The sequence below is a fragment of the Haematobia irritans genome, chromosome 2 (assembly GCF_050003625.1).
Source record: "Haematobia irritans isolate KBUSLIRL chromosome 2, ASM5000362v1, whole genome shotgun sequence".
NCBI lineage: Eukaryota > Metazoa > Arthropoda > Insecta > Diptera > Muscidae > Haematobia > Haematobia irritans.
Window position 1 is genome coordinate 93,201,351 of NC_134398.1, and position 24,136 is coordinate 93,225,486.

General features: G+C 32.8%; 1 protein-coding gene and 3 long non-coding RNA genes across 12 annotated transcripts in view; 2 read left to right on the forward strand and 2 right to left on the reverse strand.

Moving 5' to 3' along the window:
* Positions 1-1,967: 1,967 nt before the first annotated feature.
* milt (trafficking kinesin-binding protein milt) overlaps positions 1,968-24,136 on the reverse strand; it is a 149,493-nt gene continuing 127,324 nt past the window's right edge. For 6 of the 9 annotated variants that reach the window (XM_075295602.1, XM_075295601.1, XM_075295605.1 and 3 more), the window contains 4 exons: positions 6,996-7,274; positions 5,383-6,934; positions 5,145-5,323; positions 1,968-5,081 (listed from right to left, as the gene is read on the reverse strand). In XM_075295602.1, the coding sequence (XP_075151717.1) occupies positions 4,201-5,081; positions 5,145-5,323; positions 5,383-6,934; positions 6,996-7,274 (2,891 nt within the window). In that variant the 3' untranslated portion in view covers positions 1,968-4,200. Of the gene's footprint in view, positions 5,082-5,144; positions 5,324-5,382; positions 6,935-6,995; positions 7,275-10,673; positions 10,906-11,575; positions 11,595-16,917; positions 17,961-24,136 lie in introns of those variants that run through there. The other 3 variants (XM_075295599.1, XM_075295608.1, XM_075295607.1) reach the window with 3 other exon arrangements.
* Positions 13,326-14,409, forward strand: LOC142225782 (uncharacterized). The gene is made up of 3 exons (XR_012719417.1): positions 13,326-13,638; positions 13,703-13,802; positions 13,868-14,409. It is a non-coding gene; the product is annotated as an uncharacterized LOC142225782 (long non-coding RNA).
* Positions 21,113-22,220, reverse strand: LOC142225783 (uncharacterized). The gene is made up of 2 exons (XR_012719418.1): positions 22,167-22,220; positions 21,113-21,960 (listed from the first exon to the last, which is right to left on the reverse strand). It is a non-coding gene; the product is annotated as an uncharacterized LOC142225783 (long non-coding RNA).
* LOC142225781 (uncharacterized) lies at positions 21,948-23,493 on the forward strand. Its single transcript, XR_012719416.1, has 4 exons — positions 21,948-22,431; positions 22,551-22,719; positions 22,784-22,889; positions 22,949-23,493. It is a non-coding gene; the product is annotated as an uncharacterized LOC142225781 (long non-coding RNA).

Consider the following 24,136-nt stretch of genomic DNA (forward strand, 5'->3'; position numbering starts at 1 on the left):
TTTAGATGTTTATTAATTTTATGAAACATTTATAAATTCTCATAAATATAACATTTATACGGCTATCACATCACATTTAACACATTTTTATGCATTAATAAGAGATTGATGTTGAGTTACAAGTTGTAAGTTAAATGTTGTAGCGTCTATCAGCCAGTACTTTTATTCCCAATGGAGGCAGCATGTCTGGAAAAATATTTGAAAAACTATCACTTTATTCCATTTGGAAAGTCAAAAATTGTTCACCAATTTACTTTTCACAATTTTAAGCGTAATAATAATAATCATTGAAATAAATTATAATAAGCCAGTTGCGCTTGGTGTTTCACAAAATATAAAATGGCTCTTGTAACAATAGTGATGGCAAAATACTTTCATGCGAATAGTGATGGCAAAACACTATCACAGTTGGCGATTGTTGCAGTGTCACTTACGAGTCTGTGGTAGCGATGAGGATGAAATGGAACATTGAAATGCTGGCAGGGAAATAATAGAAACACCAATACAACGACGTTCCATAATTCACCCATACAAATATCCAACGAGTCATCTGGTGCAGTATTCATCCAGATTGTACATGTCATCAGCTGTCTCCACACTCTAAACTGAGACAAGTGTTGGAAGGTGGCCAAATTGCAACCGTTGAATTTTGTACATGTATAAAACAATTTAAAAATCAAAACAAGAAACTTTCCAAAATTTTAGTTTAAGATATTTGTATTGTATTCTGTATTTGAATGTTTTGTATGTATTCTATTTATTAACTATATCATTGATTTAACCAAATTTACATTCTTACTTGTTTGTGATTAATTATTGACGGTTTAAATTTATTGAGGATTTGTCTTTGTGATAGGATCCCCGAAGTGTAACAGTTGTCTCTGTTTTATTTTAATCTGTTGATAATCTTAACCTTTCGCGAATACTTACCTAAGTGAGCTCCTTTAGGTCAGCAAAGTAGGGTAAAAAGTGATTCTCAATACATGTCATAGTTCATTTAGTGTTACTTTGTGGATTCTAAGTCCAATCGTTTTTACCAGTTTAGGGCGGGCGGCCGAAGGTCATAGTGCGACCTTCCATACGTAATGGAATGTGTATGTTGTGTTAGTAGTTTGTTTGTGTGATGTTAGGACTTGTTTTTTTTATTGTCAGCGGGCCTAGACTGGGATGGGACCACACCTGAGGTGTCGACGAGGCTAGCCGGTGTCCGAAAATAATATCCCCTAGTCGCACAAGGGCATCCGTAACAGGCTGTTTTTTCTGGTATGGCCTGGTCGAATTTATCGCATTACTTATTACCCTGTTCGAATATAGAAATATATTGGAGAACACAGTGCTGCCGTACGCAGAAGAAAACATACCTCTAAGGTGGGTGTTTCAACAAGACAACGATCCCAAACACACTTCTCGCTTTATTAAAATTGGTTTCAAGACAATGACATAACCCTACTTAGTCACCAGGCCCTAAACCCATTGAAAACCTTTGGGGAGAGTTAAAACACAGAATTGAGAATGAAACATTTAAAAGTAAAGTAAACAATTTTGGAATTTTGTGCAGATTACATGGTACGAAAACTCAGATGAAACCAGTCGGAAGCTTGTAAGCAGTATTGATAATGTAACAAAATTATGTTCAATTTAAACCAAAAAAATTCAAGTAGACCTGCATATTTCACGATTTAGAAAATGTACTTATTATTTTGTCCATTCAAATTTACCATTGAACATAAAAACTCTACTGTCCTTATTAATTTGACCACATGTGTATGACCTTAAAAACTGTCGTTAGTTTAAAGAAGACACATCTTTGGTATCAATACTAAAATCCTTAAGGGAAGGTCAAAGTCTTTGGATCGAAATAAACTTTATTTTAAGTGTAACTTGTAGCGTCGATATAGCGCAGATTCGAGATAGGGTACCGAAAACATACTTACATGTTTTTCTTATCTAAAATAATAAACTTGTCCTTTAATTTCAACAATATTTTATTGCATAAAAATATTTTTTAACCTTTAAACAACTTGTAGAGTTGTTTTTATACTCAGTAAGATATATTCACTATTTTTACATTTTTCATATCGCACCTTAAATTAAAGCTAAAAAGAATTTTGACGTTTTTCAAAAAATTAACTATGTATTTTGATAGTGTATCATTAAAACAAACAAGAACAGCCAATACTTGTTTGTGTTTGGCCAACACATGTGCTCTGAACGTGTTGTGTGTTTGTCCACTTCCAATAATATAAAAATCCAAATGAATAAAAATATTCATTTAAACTGATCATTTCTTTAAAATACCGACAAACTCACAACACGACACTACCAGCCAAGTTTGAAATTACAACAAAGCTATTACATAAAATACGCACAGTTTACATATACAATGAACGACTAGAAATGTTTGTAGAAGCAGTGAAACGATATAAAGAATCTTACAAAAAAATAATTGCAATATATGTTTCTCTCCGTACAAGGTAACTGTTAATTTTAAATGAAATGTATAACATAATTTTCAGTGATTATTTGTCATATTATCTGCAAAATCATCGATATGTTTTGGCTTGACAAATTACAATAGTTACAAAAAAACATCCCAATTTTCGGTAATATATAAATTCCTCAATATTTCGAATTATTATTTTAGAGGAATTTTGAAGTTATTCCCATCAATGATAGTCGAGGATCAACCAACCAAGTAAACATACACGCATAAGATAAAGCGATAAATCGGGCGGGCAAACTGTTCCACAGTAGTTATCATCATGTGAGAAATTTATACTAACATGTATAAGATTCCGAAACAATACTATGTACTAAAAGAAAACAGAGTACTCGTTCATCCAGGACATGTGCAACACTGTCATCAGCTGCTCAAAAACAATAACAGAAACAAAGTGAAATTTTACATTTTTAATGTATGAAATGCTCAATGAAATGTCAATTTATCAAAATGCAATATGGCAACAATGCGATTTGCACTGATGAGGTGTTCCGTATAGAAGTACAACGATGTTCTGGATAGCTCATACAAATGTTGCATCCAGTACCAGAAGAAACAGGCTTACTAAAGACTTGGTTGCGAAATTGGTGTTTTAAATCGCATCGTGAATTATTTTGTATTATAAATATAAATGGAAACACACAGTAAAATTCCGGTTCAAGGCATGGAAATACTTCCCATTTTTTTATAAATTTTACTTTAGTTTCTTTGGTTGGGAGCCACGGTTGTGAATTGGTTAGCATGGTTGCACTTTGAAAGACATGATACTATACCAAACTCAGGCAGAGATCCCAAAATATTTTTCAATGGTTGTAATGCGGACAAATTTCTGAGTATTTGAGGTTTGTAAAACCCTATATTTGAAGCCTTACAATGTTTGGCAAGCCTTTCAGAATCGGACTGGAAAAAGCTGTTCTCATTAATATGAAAACAGCTGTAGTATCCCCTATCACTCATATGACGTTGCTGGAAAATTTTTTATGTGGTTTCTTTAGTTATCGTTATTTATCAAGAGCCAGTTGCACTGAAAGTTTCTTTAAAAATAAGAATACGAAATTCTCTATTAACATTTTTAACAAGTTCCACTTGAGGAGATTTCGAAAAATAATACAGGGTATTTACCGAGCATATGTGCCGAATTTAAGATGCACGGTTGTTACTTATTGAAACATTCTCAAATTTTAATTCATATGCTGAAAACATTGAGTAAATTAAAAATTCATTTCGCTTATTTTAGCAACGCATTAATGCATTTCAAACATAGTTGTTGTTTAAATAATTCTTATGTTGTCGAATATTGAAATCGGGATATGATGACAACACGTATAAATGTATTTTTAATCTATGTCAATATCTCCACGCTAGGAACGTTTTTGTACGGCTTATACATATATGTTTGTCCTATGTATATAGGTAACATCAGACTACTTAATTGAAGATTGAAGAAAATGTACATATTACGGTAATATATAAGCAATGAAATAAGAAATCCAGTGCATTATATTCCAAGCGGAATAAGCGTGCCCTTTCTGTGATGAATTTAAAAAATAACAACGCTTATTTTAAATTAGTCCTCATTAGTAGGCTTAGTAGCATATGTATACGGTATACATCCGATCTGTCAAAACTTAATATCCAAAATATATACTCATATTTACCCAAATTTAATTTTTGCTGTTACAATTAAAAACCATTGTCCTTTACAACCAACCACCCTTTCGACCAAACAGCAGAGAGCTTACAGAACCCACGAAAGAATGTGCAATGCTTTGGGAAGCTTCTTTAGCTTCGGATTTTTCAGACATATAAATATGTTTGTTGTTATTCGGCGTTGAAGATGAAGGCTTTTCCTTTGCAAGTGATAATTCACTTTGTTTTGAAGATACATGACCCAAATCTCCCCGCATCCGGCCTCCAATTGTGCCTAAATCAGGTCTTTGACCATTTTTTAAGTTGCGTCTAGACTTTTGTCTTTGCATTTGTTTAATACGTACGCTTGAATTTTCAATGTCAATTGCACTGTTGCCTACTGCGGGTTGTGCTTGAAGTTGTACCTTCTCATGTGAATTTCTATCTCGAGTAGTTGTTTTGAGTTCATTTGACTTTGCAGATTTAATGCCGCTATCTTTTGGTAAATCGCATACTGTTGGAAGATTATTTTCCGTGGGGCTCTGTTGGGGATGAAGACCTTTATGAAGTACATCTTTTATATGATTTCTGTTGAAATGCAAATCACTGACTATATTATTAGAATTTGTGTGAATGTTTTTGAGGCTCGTTAGTTGGGCCATGGGGCTTGCACTTCTATTCGCAATCCCGCTAGCCAGTTGGGACATAGTGTTTGGATGCGTTGTTATAATATTTTCCAAACCAATACTTTCGACTTTTTCCACCAGCCTAAGCGACCTTAGCGCTCTTCTTTCAAGCCGCGTTAGCATAATTTTTTGTTGTTTCTGTTGCTGCTGATTGCGATTAGGTCTATCAATATCACCACCCACTAATTTTCGCCTGATTAAATCTGCTCCTGAAGAAAGTAGGCCAAAAAGAGGTTCTGGTGACATAGAGCGTGTAGGAGAACCCTCTGTATAAAATGTAATGGAAACCATTAATGAAAATAGTAAATATCGCATATATATTTTATTACCAGGGCTATTGCATGGCGTAACTGTTGGTGAAAAGTTAGGTCCTGCGGGTGTATTTAAGGCGCTTGGAGTTACAGCTTTAATTCCTCTCTCATTTAACATAGAGGCCAATCCTAGGTTTACAGAAAAAGTAGAACAAGAATTTTTGCGCGAAAGCCCAGCTCTTGGTGTAGGTGGACAACTGAAAATTAACACAAATATAAAAATGTATTGGCGAATAGAATTTCAGAGTTATGTCACCTTGGTTGTCGAGAAGTTGAGGCGGAGGCAGTTCTTGACGATACTTGGGACTGTGACAAAAAAGACAAATCTGTTGAGAGACCATCATCGGGATGCATAACAATGCTAGTTGTGTAGGTATATGTACATCCCGATGCTTCGTATTGTTTACCAGGTAATTCCTCTGTGATGTCTTCTTCAACATCCGACAATGTATAAATTTGCATTCCTAGATCATCAAGATCTCGCCCTCCACGTATCGTTACACCAGGGCGCTCTTCCAATAGGCCACTCAAGGTTGGCGTGGCCAACTGAGACCAATGATGCAATGTTTGAGAGCCTTCGATAGGTTTGACAATTTGTAGTTTTTCTGGTAAACGCCATTGATGTATAGATGACGACATATTCGTTGAAGAAGATATACCAGAGGATCCTGTAGACATTATGCTGTCTGGTGTGCGTAACCCTATCGGTATAGATGTCGTTGTTTGAACATCGTCGTAATTATACGTGCCAGCTGGAGCATAAGACAGCATAGCGCGACGAGCAAGAACTTCGGCTGGTGTCAGCCTCTTTAGAGCAGCTTCTAGTTCTTTAGCACCTGGTACGCCCGGAACTCCAGATGGCTGGGACGGATAACCATCATCACACTGGGATACCAAACTTTCACATGACATTATCTTATCGCCCATTCCAACGGAATCGCCATATAGCGTATTATTGGTTGGAGCAGTATTTGCGGCCATCGTAGACATGCGAGGTCCAGACGCAGAACTCAAAGACATAGCACCAAGGTGTGTCATAGAATTATCAATTTCAGCAAAATTCCCAGACTTTGTTGCACAACGGACTGTATCAAAAACTCGCTTGTATGGATGCGTTATGCCAACAGCCAACGATGTATTCATTGTACCACCATAACCACTCATATGGTTTGCCACATTCGGCGATATTAATCGTCCAATCCGGTCATTAATACGTTGACAGTCACCGGAAATTCCCGAGTCTATACTGTTTTCAGAATACATGGACGACTCCATTAATTCAGACTGCAAAGAGTCCGGTTGTAAAATACTTGATGACATGAAAGAACTTCGAACTTGAGGCATAGTCTTTTTTCGTTGTTTACGTAACTGATCTTGAGCTTCCTGTAGCAGAGCCAACACCTCCTGATATCGCTGTTTAAATTCTACAAGCTCCAGTGCTAAACTATTTTGGTTTTCTTTCGTAATATTTAGCAGAGTAACATGTTCATCGTTATCATGTGTTAGTTGGTGTAATTTCATTTCCGCTTCCGACAACCGAGAAGTTAGACTAACGATTTGCTCATGTTGCAAACGGTTCTCTTCACGTTGTCGTTCAAGTTCCAAGTTTAGTCCTTCAAACTGTTGATTGGCGTCATTAAGTTGCGATGCTATATCGTTCATTAATTTCCGCTCTTGTGCCTCAACTTCATCTGTTTGACATGCTAATTGGGATGCCTCAATCTTCAGCGATTTATTTTCATCTTGCAGTGAAGCAATCTTTTTTTGCAGTAGGTCCATCGTGACGGACTTCGAGAATGTCGGCGTATCTAATAAAATATTTAACAATTTATTTAATAAAAAAAGCAACTACGTGTAACGCTTACGGACCATTATCACTTGAATCCTCACAATCGTTAGTCAAAACTGCAATTAGTTCGTTTTTTTTGTGTAGTTCATGCACAAGTTGTGCGCGGTCCTCGTTGGCTGTTTTTAATTCATTTTCCAAATCGTTTATTCTATTTTCTAGAACATTATTTTGTGTCAGTAATTCTTTTCCAATTTGCACTGTCAACTCGAGATCCTTTTCTTTCTCTTCAAGAAGGCGAGTGACTGCCTCAATATCATCATATGCACGAGTCATTTGGCTTACTCTGTTTCCACATAAAACTAAAAAATAAAACATTGATAAAATGCATTTATATGAAATTAAACTGCATAGTATTCATTAAAAATAATGTATTGTATGGATTGTAGTATGTAGGTTAGGTTAGGTTAGGTGGTAGCCCGATGTATCAGGCTCACTTAAGACTATTCAGTCCATTGTGATACCACATTGGTGAAGTTCTCTCTTATCACTGAGTGCTGCCCGATTCCATGTTAAGCTCAATGACAAGGGACCTCCTTTTTATAGCCGAGTCCGAACGGCGTTTCACATTACAGTGAAACCACTTAGAGAAGCTTTGAAACCCTCAGAAATGTCACCAGCATTACTGAGGTGGGATAATCCACCGCTGAAAAACTTTTTGGTGTTCGGTCGAAGCAGGAATCGAACCCACGACCTTGTGTATGCAAGGCGGGCATGCTAACCATTGCACCACGGTGGTATGTAGAACTGCTGAATATTATTTGTCAAATGTAGTATGTAGAACTGCGGAATATTATTTGTCAAATATTGATCCCTCACCAAGCATGCAAGACCAAGAGAAAATGGAGAATAGTATTGCACTAAATATATAAACACTTCAGTGGAGATTTATTAATTAAGTGTTCAAAGTTATCCTACTATTGGTGCCTGTTGCATCTTTTTGTATGTATCTTGGAGAATTTATTATCAACTTGAATGAAACATATTAGATTTATTATTTTAGAGAAACAACTTATCATAAGATGTTAGAGAGCTGCATGATTGATAAAGTCACAGATGGTGTTCTTTAAATGGCAATCTTTGTTAATATTTCTTTTATTTATATGACGATGAGTGCTAATAGTATGAAACTTACGTGCGGCGAAATCAATCGTTTATTTTTTCATATTTTCTAATCATCTATCAAACCAGAATCTAAACATTTTCTTTTGCGAAAGTACGTTCGAATGATTTTATTTTTAGATTATAGATGAATGGAGCAAAATATTAGGATCACAGTTATTTTATTCGAAATTTTTCGTTATCACTTTTGGCTAATAGTAATATAATTATTTCAATTCAGGTCCATTTTTTCGGAGCACATATTGATAAAAATACAATTCATGTGACATATATATAGATATCCTAAACTCACTTTCTATTATAAAAACCAATTATTTAAAATTTAAATTTAAACGCGATGTTAAAATTGTTAGCGACTTGGTATTAGATAAAAATGTATAAATTATAAAGTTTTAAATCCAATGTTTTACACTTTTATTCACCAAACTAAACAATTGCAACATACTTTTTCCTAAATTTACTGAGGATAGCAAAAGACACCTTATGGCAACACTCAGATGATAAAACTATTTCCTGTGGACTATTCTTTAATATAATTTTCATGGGATCATCGCAGGTTAGCTTTGCATCTGACAAACACAAGTGCTTAGCGGGTCAAATGGGGCAACTCTAGATGATTTCTCTTGCAATTTGAAATATCGTACACTATACGGTCATAGCAAAAATCTCTTTGTATGACTTTGAGTAGTGTTTTGTTATGCCATTATAGCAGATATTTACTAATCACCCAGCACAGCTCATTACTTTTTGGACTACCCGAAGTAATTCTCTCATTGCATGTTGCATTATATTGTCATGTATTATATGAAGTAACTTATGTTATTACATTACGAAGTAATCATGGTTGTTTCAGTGAGTTTTCTACACCCGAATTGCATCATGGTGGCTCCCTTTGTTAGTAGAAACAGCAGAAAAGTCTGCTGAAAAAGGGAAAGCAGTCACTGTTTGCTGAAACAACGAACATTGTCTGCTATGTTTTAAGCTCGATTGCACTAAAACATGTTTTAGTTAGTCTGAAACAAAAAAAAAAAAAATGTCAGCATTTTTTTTTGTTTCAGACTAACACAACACAAAACAATATTTTATGAATATCTATAGAATTTGACCAAAAGTCTATATTTATCAAATTGAAATGTTTGCTGGTCGCATTTAGGAGCATTGCAAAAAATACCAAATACTACTTTTGTTCTTAAATATGCTTGGGGGAAATTTTATAGCCTAATAATTGTATAATTTGTTGTTCGATAGACCATGAAGTACAAAAATGTAACAGCAGACATCTACTGCTGATTTTAGCAGACTTTTTTCTATGAGAGCAATTCTGGCCTATATGCATATCCAAATTTATATCATTCATAATGGACCAAATTTCGTTATGAGCGACACTCCGATCGAGAACCCGATAATTTTTGAAAATTATCACAAATTTTTATTGGAAGTCGTTCGTTTACACCAAGAAACCAGCAAAAGAGAGCCGGAGAGAAACTACATTTGAAAGCTATTAGATAGAGAAATTGCAAGTGTTTGCTAGAGATTTTTTCCCCAGTAAAATCTTGCAAAACATAGCATACATTGCTAGCTAGTTGTTGACAACAAACAAAGCACCAGTACAGTGTACATGTTCCCCAACTATAACTGGAAGTTAAAAAAGAGGATCCGTTTTTTAATATTTTAGAAGTTGAAAATTTGAATGTGCAAATTGTTACAGGAGAGTAAAATACAATTTTACTACTGGATATTTTTTAGTGGAAAATTGCGCAAATATACCTATTGTCGTGAAGCCAATTATATCTAAAAATACAAACGGAGTTTTGTTAAGCATAGTAGACAGATTTCTCTTATATGACGCTTTTGTATTTGTCCAAGAGTAGACTCGACTTAAAAAAGGGGTATCTTACATGAAAGAACATTTTGTAAGGACTAAGGTCAACTTTAATAATTCTGAAAAATTAGTCAACATTAAGGAAATCATTTTTGAATTTGGTGAATAAACGATAACATATTACGTGATGATATACTTTTAATACGCTACTTATTTCATGGCCGAAGGTATGCCTTGGGTGAAGTACTTTCCTCCTAGGACATCTGGCCTTTTAAATTAATAGCGTACCGCAAAAGAGAGAGTTGATTAGGATGTCTCTGAACAGCAATTGTGAATGGTATTAGAACAATAGTTATAACAAGCACCTGGAGATAAAGTTCTACAGCGGATATAACACAATCAAGTTTGATTACCAGATGGGCATTATAAGATCGTGGTTAATTAAATCGGGTACAAATCTATATTTCAAAACTTTTACACTCCATTTGTGTGCTTTGCCCAAGGGAGAAGGACTTAGCACATTCCAAGGGTATCGACAAACTTCCTCTCGTAGAAAAAAGAATGATGCAAGTCACAACAAAATCGTTTTAAGTTATGCATTTCGTCTTTGGGGCAAACACTTCGCGTATGTTGTTAACGTATTTTCCTGACAAGATTCTTCTAAGATTCCGAAATAACATAAATGTTGGTGTCTTAAATTTAACCAAATATCATATTAATAATTAAAGTAAGAAAAAATAATATACATATAGCAAACCTTCGACGAATAATTGTTCATTTTGTATTGCATTTTCTATCGAATTAATAATTGAGTCATTGTTGTGGCCAATAGTTTCAGTTTGTCTCCCTCCTAAAATTGGCGATGTAGAAAATGATGCATGAAAATCTTCATCATCGTACTCTAACTGATTTGTCTCCTCAATAAAAGGCTCCCAATCATTTTCACTATGGCCATTGAATTCGTCACCACTGCCATGCTGTGTTGAAAGCTGTAAATGATCCGTCATATCGGCGTTAAGACCATTAGCTTTATGTCATACGTACATGCTCCATGCAAAAACTCTCTTTGAATATAATTTTAAATCGGATATATCTTATTATGCAACCAAATCGCTTTTATATTATATGTTTTGATGGGATGCAGCTACATAATATACATGTGTGTAACTAAATTAACTGAATTAGTCAACTCAACAAAAAAGAGAATACTTGTTCTCTATAAAGTCCAAAAAACAAAATAAATTTGTTCGTAGAATCTAAAACCACAAATTATTATTTATTGTCACTAATGACACAAAAACACTGAATTAAAAAACATGAACTTAGCAAATCTATAGCGTTAACTTATGATGTTTTAAATATGTACTTTTTTGAAGAATATGTCGAGTTTGCGCGTATCATTGTTTATTATAGCATTTCGCCCTGCCTATTATTGATGTAAAAAATGTAAGTTATCATCCACAGTTAAACTGGAAAAACAAACATACAGGCCAATATATTTTGCACATATTCGAGAAAAAATGCAAGGATATCTTCAATAGAATTAAATTATGTATAAATGTGTGTACAAATATTTGTTGATTGGATTTTCATTCTGTTTGGCAAAAAGAATGTCTTTGCGTATTTACTATACACGTTATTTGTTAGCTATTTGCATACATGACACAATCTGAGAACACACGCTGCTAGAGAAATATGGTTAATTATAAACACTAACAATTTATGGCGAAACTTTAGAAGGACAGATGCGGAAAGAAACTGGTAATTTTTTTTATCCGTAAGATATTTGTATCTATAACTTTATGTACACACATACATATAGTTTACAAGTTCTACAGAAAACGTCATATGACAATAATACAGAGTTGGTATTGACAGATCAGAGTTGATTCTGATGGTGTGGATTGTAAAAATTAGCGTAACAAACCACCAAAATAAACGCATTAGCGGGAATTGTTAGCGTATTCACCACCGTACATTTTAAATCGGTAATGCCACGTTCTCATTGGTCACGAAATCTCACTAAAATCTATTTACAAATCTCAATTGAGAGTTAAATCTCAAACTGGCTAAATATGGAGATTTAGATAAATTACAAACTGAAAAATTAAACATTGGGACAATTTTCAACTTACACTGAATATTATTATTTTAACGGTTGAGTTTTTGGTTTCTTTTGATTTATGTAAAGATTGGAGCAAAAAATTGGATTCAGTGCTTTCTTGCCATCATAAAGACTTCTCAAATATGTGAATACCAGCGTCGCAACAACGAAATTTTATTTTGGATTATTTTTTCCAAAATCGAACCAAAATTCTGTCCAACGGACCAAATTTCCGATTTCGAAGAAAAATGCCTTAAAAAGTAATTTATTGTTGTACATAGCGTACATATTAAGTAAACCAGAAAGGACTAAAATGATTTAGCGGGTAACAACGGAATCAAATCGTCGACTTTTCAACTTTTATAAATTTTGGAAAAATACTTTTTCTAGAGCAAAATTCAAAGTCAATCTTAGTTGACATCAAAAATCGAAATTTAATATTAAAAATAAGTCGGCTTAAACTATCGACTTTGATTTGATTTGATGCGTCAAGTGTTATTCATATCGGTATTCTTGTATAGCTTAATTCTACTTTTCCAATTCTGGCATAATTTGAGTATATGGATTAAATTTGACCAAAAAGATATTAATCCTGACCCAAGACCTAAAACACGAAATTTTCATTCGATTTTTTTGAACGCTTATCCGACGATTGAAATGGTATCTAATTCCATCCATACTATTAGATATGTTAAAAAAATTAAATTCTAAAAAAATGGATAAATTTGATAAAATTTATGAAAATGGACCAACATTTTGTGAGTAGTAATCAATCCCTTTTATTTTATTTTTTTCATTATATCTGTAGGCAGTTGGTTTTTATGCTTTTTATACCAAATAGTTTATATACATAAAACGTAAAATAAGAAATATTTAAATATAAATATTTAAATACAAGTTTTTGCAGTGCTTGATTGTAGTCCTAATTATTTTTTTATTGCTGTTTTTGTTTTTTTTAAGTAAATTTAATGTATTAAAATGAGTTAAATAAAAATAAATTGGCTTTATTCCGTTTGGTCCGACCATTGGACCAAACTTAAAATTTTGAACCAATTTTGGTCCGATCGGACCAAAATGGCAACGCTGGTGAATACACAAATAAAGGCGTATGTGCACACGCCCACATACAAACATGTACAATGAAGTAACCACAGGGTTGCAAAAAGCGAAATGTTAGTACTAAAACCACAGTTGTATTAGATAGTATTAAGATTTTGAAAGAGATTTTAGGCCTGATTTCTTTTATGTACCCAAGCCATGACGAACTAAAAGAAAATGTACCCAATAAACACAGGATGAGCGTTTTTCAAATGCAACAACTTTTCAGTTTGAGGGTAAATATAATTTTCAACATAAATTCAACTTGACTTGAAATAGCTCATCTTTAATACATCTTCAAATTGTTTGCGAATTACTTCCAATTTGCCAAAATGTTGACGAAATCTTTGAAAAGTTGTTGAAGATAATATGAGAAAACTTTGACAAAACACTACCCTAAAATGCAACGAAAAAACCATGTGGTTTTCAATACTTATTTGTGCAACGAAATTCGTGGTCAATTGCAAGAAATAAAAAATGGAAAATTTTAGACAAATAACCAAATAGTTTATAAAAATAGGTAAGTGAAAATAAAAAATGAAATAAAACTTTAAGGAAGTCACTAAATGTATATCTCTTTGCAGAAAACTAAAATTATGGATTCTACGTTCTTGAAAACATTAAAAAGCTGACTGATGAAAAAATGGTGGACAATTAACTGGAACAAATAGTTTATAATAATTGGTACGTCAATATGAAAAATTAAATCAACACTTTAGAGAAGTCACTAAATTTAAATCTCTTTGCAGAAACCCAAAATCTTTGGATGCCACATTCTTGCAAACATTAAGAAGCTGACCAATGAAAAATGAGTGGCTTATCGACAAGAAAAAGTTTCCAGAAACATTACAAGTGCAACCAATTAAAATTGTTCAAAACAACAAATTGTTGAAATCAACAACTTCTGGATGAAAATGTGCATCACATCGTCAGTTTAATTCATATGCTATTATCAGTTTAAAATGGATATTTTGTGAATTCCTTCTGCTGGAAATCAATTCTAACACGCGGTCCAGTACGTTCCTAATTTCAAATTGCCCGCTTGTTAATAAATTTTAATGCTGTTTTATGACACCAAAAGGAAGGAAAACGAATTATCAATGCAAAAGTGTTTACTAATAATGTTTAAGATATTTAAAGTTTTGTTGTTTTTTTTTTTTTGTTCTTATTTGTTGATATGTTTAATAAGATTATTATTTATCAATTGGTATTGTAGTGTATTATGTAGTGTAGTGTATTATTATATATTTTATTTTGATGAAAATGAATAAATTATACAAAATTCATAGAATTTTGGCTTTGACTTTCAATTTGAAGTGGGGATATCATTCATACAAATTTAGGTTGAAAAGTATTTGCAACGATGTTAATTTTGAATTTGACTCGCATCGAAAATTGTTTGACAAATTATTGAGTAGCGATGCATTTCAATTTGAGGATAACACTTGAGATATTATTGCTAATGTGTTGAATTTCACTGTTGAGGGTAATGTCTGTTTTTTGTTGAGAACGCGATTTTCTCAACAATTTCTCAACTTGAATATTACCCTAATCCTTTGAAAAAATGTTTGAAAAATTGTTGAAATTTAGCATTTTTCAAACGTTTGTGTTTATTGGGTAGTAATCCTTTACTGCCAAGGCTGTTTTAAAACAATCACAGAAAACAAGTACAATTTTAAATTTCTCTCAAATAGTAATAAGTATTTACTGCTGTGATTGTTCACAGAAAGAAAAAAATTCACGAAAATTTTTCCAATTAAAGTCGAGTTTTAAAAATTAATTGATTCAAAAAAATGTTGAATTGAAACAAAAATTAATAGTATCAATAAATTTTTTAATTGGATCAATTATTTTTTTAATCTAATTTCAGTTACTTTTTTAATTGTTACTATCATTTCTGTGATTGAAGACATTTCAATTAAAAATTAATGGGATAAATTAATTTCGTGATTGAAGACAAAAAATATTTTTTTTGCGTGTGTTTATGACACTATTCCACTTTTGATTTCATGTTATTCCACAAATTAGTCACAATAAAATACTTTTGTGAATAGAAAAAACGCCAATTTATCATAATGAAATCTGGCAACAACGACGCGATTTGCACTGATGAGATGTTCTAGATAGCTCATACAAATGTTGCATCCAGTACTAAAAGAAATCAGGCACTTTGTTGAGATCCTCTTCGAGCCAGTAAGTTACACATTAGGGCTGTCATTCGGGATTTATACCGAATATTTTTCGGGGTCACGAAAAAATGATCCAAATTAGTTAAATTAGTGGCTTTTTTTGGATTTTTTTATTAATAAATTGGTGTCTTCATTCAGTATATGGTAAACGACCTAAGTTAATTGATTCAACAAATTTTGAAACAAAAATCAATCACAAAAATTTATAATATCAATTAATCTTTTAATTGATCAATTAATTTTTTAAATGACTTTCAATTAATATTTTAATTGATACTATCATTTCGTGATTGATAGTGGGACAAATGACAAAGAAATTGAACCAAGCTTTTGCGAAAAATGAATCAGTGTATTACGAATGGATTGCGAAGTACAAAAAATAAAGAAATGCATACAAAATATTAGCATTTAAGAATACCTACATTTATTCTTGAATGCGTACCCAATGTATAAATATAAGATTTCAAAAATATTTCATATGTTTGGAAAAATATTACTTTATTCCATTTTGAATTACGACAATTTTTCACAAATATATTCACAATTTTAAGTGTGATTTTCAGCGTTCAAAAAATGTATAAGAAGCTATTTACCCGTGATGTTTCATCAAATAGGCTCCTCTAATAATAGTGATGCCAAAACTTTCCGTTTTTTTATTACATTTCCCATCACAGTTGGCGATTGTTGTAGTGTCACTTAAGACTATTTGCCATATGGGGATACATATCAAACTTTGAAATGTTGTAAAGGAACTTCCCCTTTCGGAAATTTTGACGTTTCTTCGTAATATATGAATGAAAGAGGTATATTAAAGGCAAACAAATAGTTTTGAAATTTTGTATATCAGTTAAAGATTTCACACATTAATCAACATAAAATAGAACGAAAACTACATTTAAGGAACCAAGTGCTTAATAACCTGAACACAATCGCATTAAGTTACAAAACTTGTGTTCACTCATTACTACGAAACAACGCATTTTTAGAAACACTTTTAAAGAATTTAGTGAAAAACCTCTATATCAAATTAACATTAAAAATAAAAATATATTGTTGGTTATCATGTTTATAAGTGTTTTCATGCTATCATTTGTTCAAATAGAGAAAGTTGCTAAGTTTTTACGGTTTTCGATTGTTGGAACACGAAATTGAAGCGGAAGCGAAAACGAAAAATTCTTGCGATTGCGAGAAGCTATCAGCACTCATTAAGAAGAAAGACACGTATATCACAAACTAGCCCAACCTATTCTCTAATATGAAAGATAATACAATTTTCCTACATACGGTTGAGCAATATTTGTTGTTGTTGAGCCCTGTTGGATCGGCACGAATCACCCAATGTACACGAGTGGAATGTGTAACCTTTGTCGGGGACCTACTTAAACAACTCTTGAAAGCCCCTGGCATAATTATTTCTTTTAGCAATTTAAAGGTCCCGTCTTATATCTCATTCAAATCGTCACCAAAGATAAAAAATTGTTTTATTTCAATAAGAAAGGAATTCCAAAATATTCAACTTAATTTTCACTCTCTTTAAAAATTATGATTATCGACTTAGCATATTGTAGATTGGGGGTAGATAACTATCTATATTGTTTAACATGACCTACCTTCTTGTTCCAAATGTTGACGTACAATTTTTAAACATTTTGCACCATGCGGATCCGTTCCTGCACAATACACAATATTGCTCTTTAAACCATCATTCACGCACGACATCAGATTATCGTTTCTAAGCGTCTTATTTTCCTGGTAATCTTGAGGCACGCCTTTTGAGACAAAGCCATAGAAAAGTGCCACCAAAGGGGTCTGCGAGTTTCTTCTTCTGTCGCCATGTTTTAATGTATGTACAAAAGTTTGAAGACGTTGTATGGTTTCTAATTCAATATCCAGACGTGTACGAGTAGTTTCTATATTAAGGTCAGTTAATTTGTTTAGACTCAAATTGTTACTTTGGTATAATTTGGCATTGATTTGACGCTCTAGTAATTTAAAACTATTTTCGAATCCCTTGCTGGAGATCGAGGGTTGGTTTGTAATGTTAACGTTACTGACTTTGGCACTTGTGATTTTAGATTTCGAAACACCATCCTGTCCTCTCCAATGGGAGAAATGCGGTTCTGGAGTATTACATCCATTATGATCAATTTTCAGTGTAGAGTCATTGAAAGAACTCTGGGCGCAAATTTCGTTGGCGTATTTACTAAATTCAATGTAAGATTCTTCACGTTCATTTTGGCATGTTGATATATCATGTTCTTCCACATTTTCGATCTCCTCTTGTATTCCGTCCAATAACCGCTTTTGCGACAGCACTTTAACATTTTTTTGCTTAGAAGCAAACGTTATATTTTCATTATCGCAGTTCGATTCATTTACTTCCATGATACTCAAACATATTTATTTATTAAAAAACTAAGTATTTCGTCACTTCTTCAATATACGAGCTTCGATACATAGCAACCAATAATAATTCAACTGTTTGTTGTTTTGTTTTTACACCACTCAATTTTGGATATAATATTTGGCATAAGATTTTATGTTGACCAGCGGTGAAGTTTAAAGGTAATTTATTAATTTAAAGAGTTTATTTGTGCATTCAATATTTTGGACATTACGGAATTTTTCTGCAATTACAAGTATTGCACGTTGACTGGTGTGTGCGCGGTATTTTTATTACATCAAATGTATTGTAGAGTAATTTCTAGGTGGCTAAATTTATATACTAAATATATTGGTATCCACTACATTTGACTTTCAATATTTGTAGTATGTGCGTGACCGTGAATGAAGAAGTCAGCCACGCACATGTGCCAAAAACTTATTGTAAGTGTGCGTACAAATTAAGAGAAATAAAAATGTTAAAATAGAAAACATATCATTTGCAGAAATTATGCCGTGTCATTATCATGGATATGATTAAAATCGTGAGCGGTTTGAATTTTTAACATGGTGAGTGATTAAACTCCTGCGCATGCTTGGCAATCGTAAGTATGAGTATTTCATATTCATATTTATTTAATCAAACCGAGCCCATGTGGACTATATCTTCATAGATAGTACAAATGATTGCAGTATTTTCGAGAATGTGTGCGTTTTAGGTATACAAAAGAGGAAAAGCGACTTGGAACTAATTGTATTTTTGTCCAAAAATGTATGTCCACTTTTCAAATTTCAAAACCAACTAATCGACTTTCGAATTTTTACTCATAGTGAGTAACATATAGTGACCAAAATCGACAAATCGAGCATTAACGAAAAATTTCAATTTGAAATTTAAAAGGAATGTTATTTGTGTCGTTTTTTTTTGTAACTTCAAAGAGTCGAATTCGCGACGTCAACTTATCAACAATCGTCATTCCTTTCAAATTTTTCCAATTCCAGTCGAGAATCCAATAGAAGTCAAAAATATCGCTGGTCTGCGAGAAAATGACATTGGTATTTTTAAATATATGGTCTGTTGTTTTCACACGCACAAAAAAATTAATTTCGTGAAACACACATGAAATTTATTAGTTTGTTTATGTTCAACCTACACTCTAGAGAGAAGTGCGACTCACGACTCACACGTTAGTCCATAATACACATTGCTCTTGTCTATTAAAAGTTTCGAGGATGTGTTCCATTGCAATTAATTTCCCCTAAGAATACTACAATTATGCATGTCACAGAGTCTTGCGCCAGCCGATTTAGAGCCGGCTTCGGCGAGCCGTCGACGATATTTACGAGCCGCCGCCGCCGAGATTTTGACGGCTGGAAACGGCTTAAAATAAGCCGCCGAACGAATTCACAAAGTCGCCGAAGATTTTCATAAAATGCGTTTTTTCGCAGTTTTTTAAAAAAAGCGTAAATACTAAATTATTTTATAAGTTCGCAGGAACGTTTATAATTATTTACTGTCCAGTTTTAATGCACATTTTTTTCATTTACTGTGAAAAAGTACCGTATTTGCAGGGTAATTCTAATGTTTACGGAGAGCACGCACTTACGCACTACTTTAGGTTCAATGTATGTATCGTAAAGTGAAAAGTGAACAATTGGTGACTCAAAAATTGGTAGATCAAAAATTTTACAGATATTCTAAAACGTAAACAATCATTTTGAAATCGTGTGAAAAAGAAATGGTAGAAAAATCAAAAATTACACAATTTGTTTAGACGCTCCAGGAGAGAAGATTCTGATGAATTTGAAGTCGACGAAAAGAACGAGCAAAAGAGGATATCGCAGATTACCAATTATTATTAAAAACAAAATTCGATTTTCTAATTAAACAAAAATTAAATTGAACCAAGATATACGCAAATTTTTCGTAATATTTGTTCTATACCGAAAAAATATTTATTTTTCAGTGTTCTGAAAACACTGCAAAGAACGAACATCTCTCATTTATCATCATCAACTTCAAAAGAGGCAGAACATAATAGCCTAGACCTACACCGAAAAAAGTGAACTGTTTTATAGGAAGAATGAACTATCTCGCACGAAAATTGAACTAAATTTTACTCCACATTTTGAGATTTCCACAAAACGTTGTTAAAACCAGGAAATTTTAATGCCCTGTTGTACTTTTAAACTACAGTTCACGAAATTACATCATATCATAAGGTGAGTATTAAGTTCGAGTTTAGCCGCTAAAATCGCTAAAGTGAAAACTAAATTAGTAAGAAAAATGCATGAAATTATACAAATTTGTTGAAAATTTTATTATAACTTGATGGGGAAAAGCCCAAAGCAAATTTTCACAAAGTTTGTATTCCTTAAAATGGATTATTAAAGAAAAGTAATCGTGAAAAATGACGATTTTAGCGGCTAAACTCGAACTTAATACCCACCTTAAAGAAGAAAATCATTGGCGCCAAATCATGACCATTTTAGCCATACAGTAGTTCATTCTTACTATTTTCTGGAATCGTACGAACATCTTCTTCTCAACACCTTTTACAGCAACTAGTGCTTCATTCAAAGAAGCTTTTTCTAGTGCAGGAGCTATAATAACAACTAAAAGATCACTTAAATCCAAAAACTGTAAAGAATGTGTTACTTATACATGACAACACAAAAATATAACAAGATAACCAGAAAACCTTTTTATATCATTGAAGCCGCCGATATCGCCAAAATCCATCGGCTGTGAGCCGGCTTCGAGCCGCCGCCGCGTATTTTCTTGTCAGCCGCCGCCGCCGACCAAAAGTACTCGGCGCAAGACTCTGGCATGTCATTTAGAAAAGAGATGTTTGAAAGTTATGTGTGTTGCATCGGATTAAGTCCTGATTAAAGAAGTGAAGACGTGTCAATTTAGTTCTAGACAAATATTAAGATCTGATCATAAAGGATATAATCAGATCTTACCAATTTTACTCGGGAGTGGTCGAGGTTGCCAAACGTTCAATTACTTTCATTGGTAAAAAATTCAGAGTGTTTGAAAATTGTTACTTTTACCAAAAAAAAAAAAATCGGATGTGGGATGTGATAAGGTACTAATGAACTCTTAAACATATTGTCTACTATACAATTTCTTTTTTTTTTTTGACAAATTTTGTTGTCGCGAAAAATAAGCAATGCAATATCTAATTCTCGGGCTCAAATACATGTGTGCGTTTTAGGTATACAATTTTGCGAATTCGGGTAACCAGATCACAAAAAAATATTTCCAAATGCTATTGCCAGAACACCCTTAACAATTATAAAACATAGAGATAGAGTAAGATTTTAAACCACCATTCGTTTTTGTTCTAGATCTTACGAGACCTAACAACATTGTCACCACTTATCGGAAGGATTAACATGAATTTTCACTTTTGAAAGTTGTTAGAAATAGCCTAAGACGCTATTTTGAAACTTTACAATGTATTTTATTTTAACCTCTTACTTCAACCAAAACGCATAAAGTACAAGGGTTTTTTGTATTATAAGATTTCTGATATTTTAGCCAGAAATTTAGCCGTTTGAAATAAATGTAGTGAACGACAACAAATTATTGCACTGCATGTAATGCGCTTTACAGACTATCAGTTATTCCGGACGACAGTGCTCGTGTCGAACATATCCCATATATTGTGCACATTATAAGTTAAGTCCGAAGGCATAATCGATACTGTTGCATGTTTATGGGATCGATAACACATTTACCGATTATTTAGTCATCGCCAACCAGTCGTATCGATCCGACAAACTGTAAGATTCTTGACAAACATTCCGTCCGGAATAACTGATAGTCTGTAAAGCGCATAACTTCTACACTTTTCTCAGATATTAACGAACGGAGCTATTAACTCAACGTCTTCATTGTGCTAATGTGACAACCCTGCTCCTAACACCGTCCAATTTGAAACATGTGTTGTCCCCCGTTTTTGCTCACCAATCTGGCAATTCCAATTGAAATTGACCAATACCAATGCTAATGTCATATGATTGACAATTGTCCGAAAATAAATAATCTGATAGTGATTAACAGATAAATATATCGAGCGACAAACAAAAGAAACGTCTCAGAAAACATATCGTTAAGAAACACACGCACATACCGTTATAAGTACAATACTTGGTTCTTGCCAGACAAATTTACATAACATACACAGCCATGAACATAAAATGACCGCAAAATTTAATATAAAGGCTCGAAATACCATATAAACTATATTTTCTTATGCGCCCTAAAAATAGAAAATGATGATGGTACCGACATAGATTAAGATACCCCGCTTTATTACAATGACGTATTCACCACAAATGCTTTTTTTGTATTGTGTGGAAGAAACTGATTACGTATAAATTATTTGACTACTCTTTTTATTTCGCCGAAACATATTTTAGGGCAAAACAATAACACGATACACATTGATCAATCATTATACGTTACTAGTAATATCCCGACTATTAGTTTTTGGTGTTTCGATGAAGTGTTGCCTATATTTTGTAACAGTGCCGTATCTAAACTAATACGCTTGACGTGAACTCTGTCAAACATAGGACAGAGCCGGACAGTATTGTCAACGGCGGAAAGAAGATGATCCAACTAAGTACACATCGTTGGCGTTGTTCCATGATACAACTATTGGAAATACTGACAACCCAATAAACACAGGATGAGCGTTTTTCAAATGCAACAACTTTTCAGTTTGAGGGTAAATATAATTTTAAACATAAATTCAACTTGACTTGAAATAGCTCATCTTCAATACATCTTCAAATTATTTGCGAATTACTTCCAATTTGCCAAAATGTTGACGAAATCTTTGAAAAGGTGTTGAAGATAATATGAGAAAACTTTGACAAAACACTACCCTAAAATGCAACGAAAAAACCATGTGGTTTTCAATACTTATTTGTGCAACGAAGTTCGTGGTCAATTGCAAGAAATAAAAAAAAAATGGAAAATTTTAGCCAAATAACCAAATAGTTTATAAAAATAGGTAAGTGAAAATAATAAATGAAATAAAACTTTAAGGAATTCACTAAATGTATATCTCTTTGCAGAAAACTAAAATTATGGATTCTACGTTTTTGAAAACATTAAAAAGCTGGCAGATGAAAAAATGGTGGACAATTAACTGGAACTGCTTCAAAAAGTTTATAATAATTGGTACGTCAATATGAAAAATTAAATCAACACTTTAGAGAAGTCACTAAATCTCTTTGCAGAAAACTAAAATCTTTGGATGCTACATTCTTGCAAACATTAAGAAGCTGACCAATGAAAAATGCGTGGCTTATCGACAAGAAAAAGTTTCCAGAAACATTACAAGTGCAACCAATTAAAATTGTTTAAAACAACAAATTGTTGAAATCAACAACTTCTGGATGAAAATGTGGATCACATCGTCAGTTTAATTCATATGCTATTAACAGTTTAAAATGGATATTTTGTGAATTCCTTCGGCTAGAAATCATTCTAACACGCGGTCCAGTACGTTCCTAATTTCAAATTGCCCGCATGTTAATAAATTTTAATGCTGTTTTACGACACCAAAAGGAAGGAAATCGAATTATCAATGCAAAAGTGTTTACTAATAATGTTTAAGATATTTAAAGTTTTGTTGTTTGTTTTTTTTTTTTTGTTCTTATTTGTTGATATGTTTAATAAGATTATTATTTATCAATTGGTATTGTAGTGTATTATGTAGTGTAGTGTATTATTATATATTTTATTTTGATGAAAATGAAAAAATTATACAAAATTCATAGAATTTTGGCTTTGACTTTCAATTTGAAGTGGGTATATCATTCATACAAATTTAGGTTAAAAGGTATTTGCAACGATGTTAATTTTGAATTTGACTGGCATCGAAAATTGTTTGACAAATTATTGAGTAGCGATGCATTTCAATTTGAGCATAACACTTGAGATATTATTGCTAATGTGTTGAATTTCACTGTTGAGGGTAATGTCTGTTTTTTGTTGAGAACGCGATTTTCTCAACAAATTTTCAACTTGAATATTACACTAATCCTTCGAAAAAATGTTTGAAAAATTGTTGAAATTTAGCATTTTTCCAACGTTTGTGTTTATTGGGAATAAACAATATTTCATGGTAAATAAAATTAATTGTAAGACAGATCATATTATGTAGGTATATAACTTCCAAAAAATATATAAATAAATCCCAATATTATTAGTTACAAAAATACATTAGAAATATAAGGTCTATTCGCGTACTTTTTTCAAGTAAAAACTAGCAAGAGAATAAAAGTGCACTTTGTTCACTTTGCTTAAAATTGCTGCAAAGTACGCGAACAACATCCAGCAACAATTCGCGTATTCCAAATTTAAGATTATAAAACATTAAAAACAGAAAACGAATCCTGATTTTTATACCCGTCACCACTATT